General features: G+C 31.0%; 1 protein-coding gene across 1 annotated transcript; it reads right to left on the reverse strand.

Moving 5' to 3' along the window:
* Window positions 1-54: 54 nt before the first annotated feature.
* Window positions 55-1,799, reverse strand: LOC111380704 (replication protein A 70 kDa DNA-binding subunit D-like; the record flags this gene model as incomplete). The annotated part of the gene is made up of 6 exons (XM_023004337.1): window positions 1,219-1,799; window positions 1,002-1,126; window positions 830-908; window positions 576-711; window positions 296-456; window positions 55-199 (listed from the first exon to the last, which is right to left on the reverse strand). Coding segments are annotated over exons 2-6 (573 nt in total), but the record flags the coding sequence as incomplete, so codon positions are not given.
* Between the last annotated feature and the right edge of the window lie 6 nt (window positions 1,800-1,805).

Consider the following 1,805-nt stretch of genomic DNA (forward strand, 5'->3'; position numbering starts at 1 on the left):
TTGGACTTTTGAGAATCAATGATATGATCTTGTTGTATAAAAGATTAAACAAACTATTATCAAGTTAATATAATAAATGATTATAGCATCTTTCATTATTTTCTCAGCTGGCAGGTGCAAGAATTTTTCAGCCACATCGCCGAATAATGAGGCAATAATATTGCCAGTGTGATCTTTAATGTTAACACTGCACTTTGCTCTGGGGGAAAAATTTCACAATAGTATTAGGCAAAATTTGAAATTAAACAATATAATAAATGAATATTTTTGTGCACATAGTGTCTACGGTTATTACCTTGGAACTGCTCTTGCATGCATGTACTTGCAATAATTGCAAAGATACATTTCATTCAATCGAGCAAAAGACATCCAACCACAAGTGTCACATGCCATATACCAAAGAGACCGACTTCTTGTGCTCATTTCTACCTTACCAGTTATCCAAAATGGTTTACGCTAAAGTAATTACAAGGAAAAGGAAAGTTAGGATACTTTTTTATTGAAAATATTTTACTTTCCACATTGGAATTCTAAAGTAATGAATGGTAAAATTTTTATTTTATTATTTAACATACAATTGATGTATTTTCTGAAATATCTCTGGTGCTAATGATTCTGTTCTTCAGAGGAGGTGGAATAGCGGGAGTATTTGATAAATCATATGTCTTTTGAGTTATCATCTCTGTCAGGATTTCTTTGTTTCCTTCACTCCTTCAATCGTATGTAAGGATTAGTGAAAAAATATGTAAACAATAAAACACAATAATGTTGTGGGAAATGAGTATTGGAATTAAAATATTTTTATGAATAACAAAACAAGTGTACTAACCATTGTCTCAATTTAGCAAGTTTTTGGAATTTCGGGTTTACGAAGATTGAACTGTTTGCTTTCATGGACAAAGATATTCCTATTGAATATATTACAGTTGTGTGGGCACATTAAAATTTAATTGTAGCACATGGTTTGTTAAAAGTGACAATTAAATTCTGACTTTATCTACCTTTGAATGACGTCACCTTCAAATGGTTACCAACAATCATTGGTTTTTTCATTAAGCAGTCGGTGATCTCAGCTCCTTCATGGTCTATAAAATTGTCCTAGATAGTTAATATAATTGCTTGCAACCTGCACAGGAAGTTACAAAAATTGAATTAGAATTTTGATAATTAGGAAACATTGGTCTCTTTTCGAAAGTTTTAACTTGAGGTATACTTAACATTGGCAAGAACAATATCTTGGATAGTTGAATCTGCATTTCTGTTTGGAATTTTTCGTTTTGGACGAACATCAACAACAATATCTACAAATGCTGCCAATAAAAGTTCATAATTTTTTTGTGATGTGCATTATCATGAAAGTGGACTTTGAATTACCTATTTCAATATCCATGTCTATGTACTTGTAAAGTTCATCAAATGTTGTAAACTGGAAACATGATTCCATGAGAGGGATGTCTTCATTTATTTCTCCTATTCGGGTTGAGCCACTAATTGTCCATTGTGTATTTCCACAAGTTGATCTAAATATTTCATCTGTTTGTTTCACGTATGCATTTGAGATTAAGTATGTCTTTGATGGCATCAATGTGTTTTCCAGAGCTTTAATGTTTTGAGCAAATATAGTTTCTTGGACTTTGTTTTCCTATATGCATTATTAATATGTAAAGTAAAGTTTTTTCAGATTCAACTATGTAAAATATAGCAGATAAGTTCGACTAATACGCAGTTTGATGTATGGTAATTCTGAACACATAGTTTAAAATTCATTATTTCAACTTCAAATAACAAAATTCAGCTAAGATGAC

Source organism: Olea europaea, unplaced genomic scaffold (assembly GCF_002742605.1).
Source record: "Olea europaea var. sylvestris unplaced genomic scaffold, O_europaea_v1 scaffold21848, whole genome shotgun sequence".
NCBI classification, from domain to species: Eukaryota; Viridiplantae; Streptophyta; class Magnoliopsida; order Lamiales; family Oleaceae; genus Olea; species Olea europaea.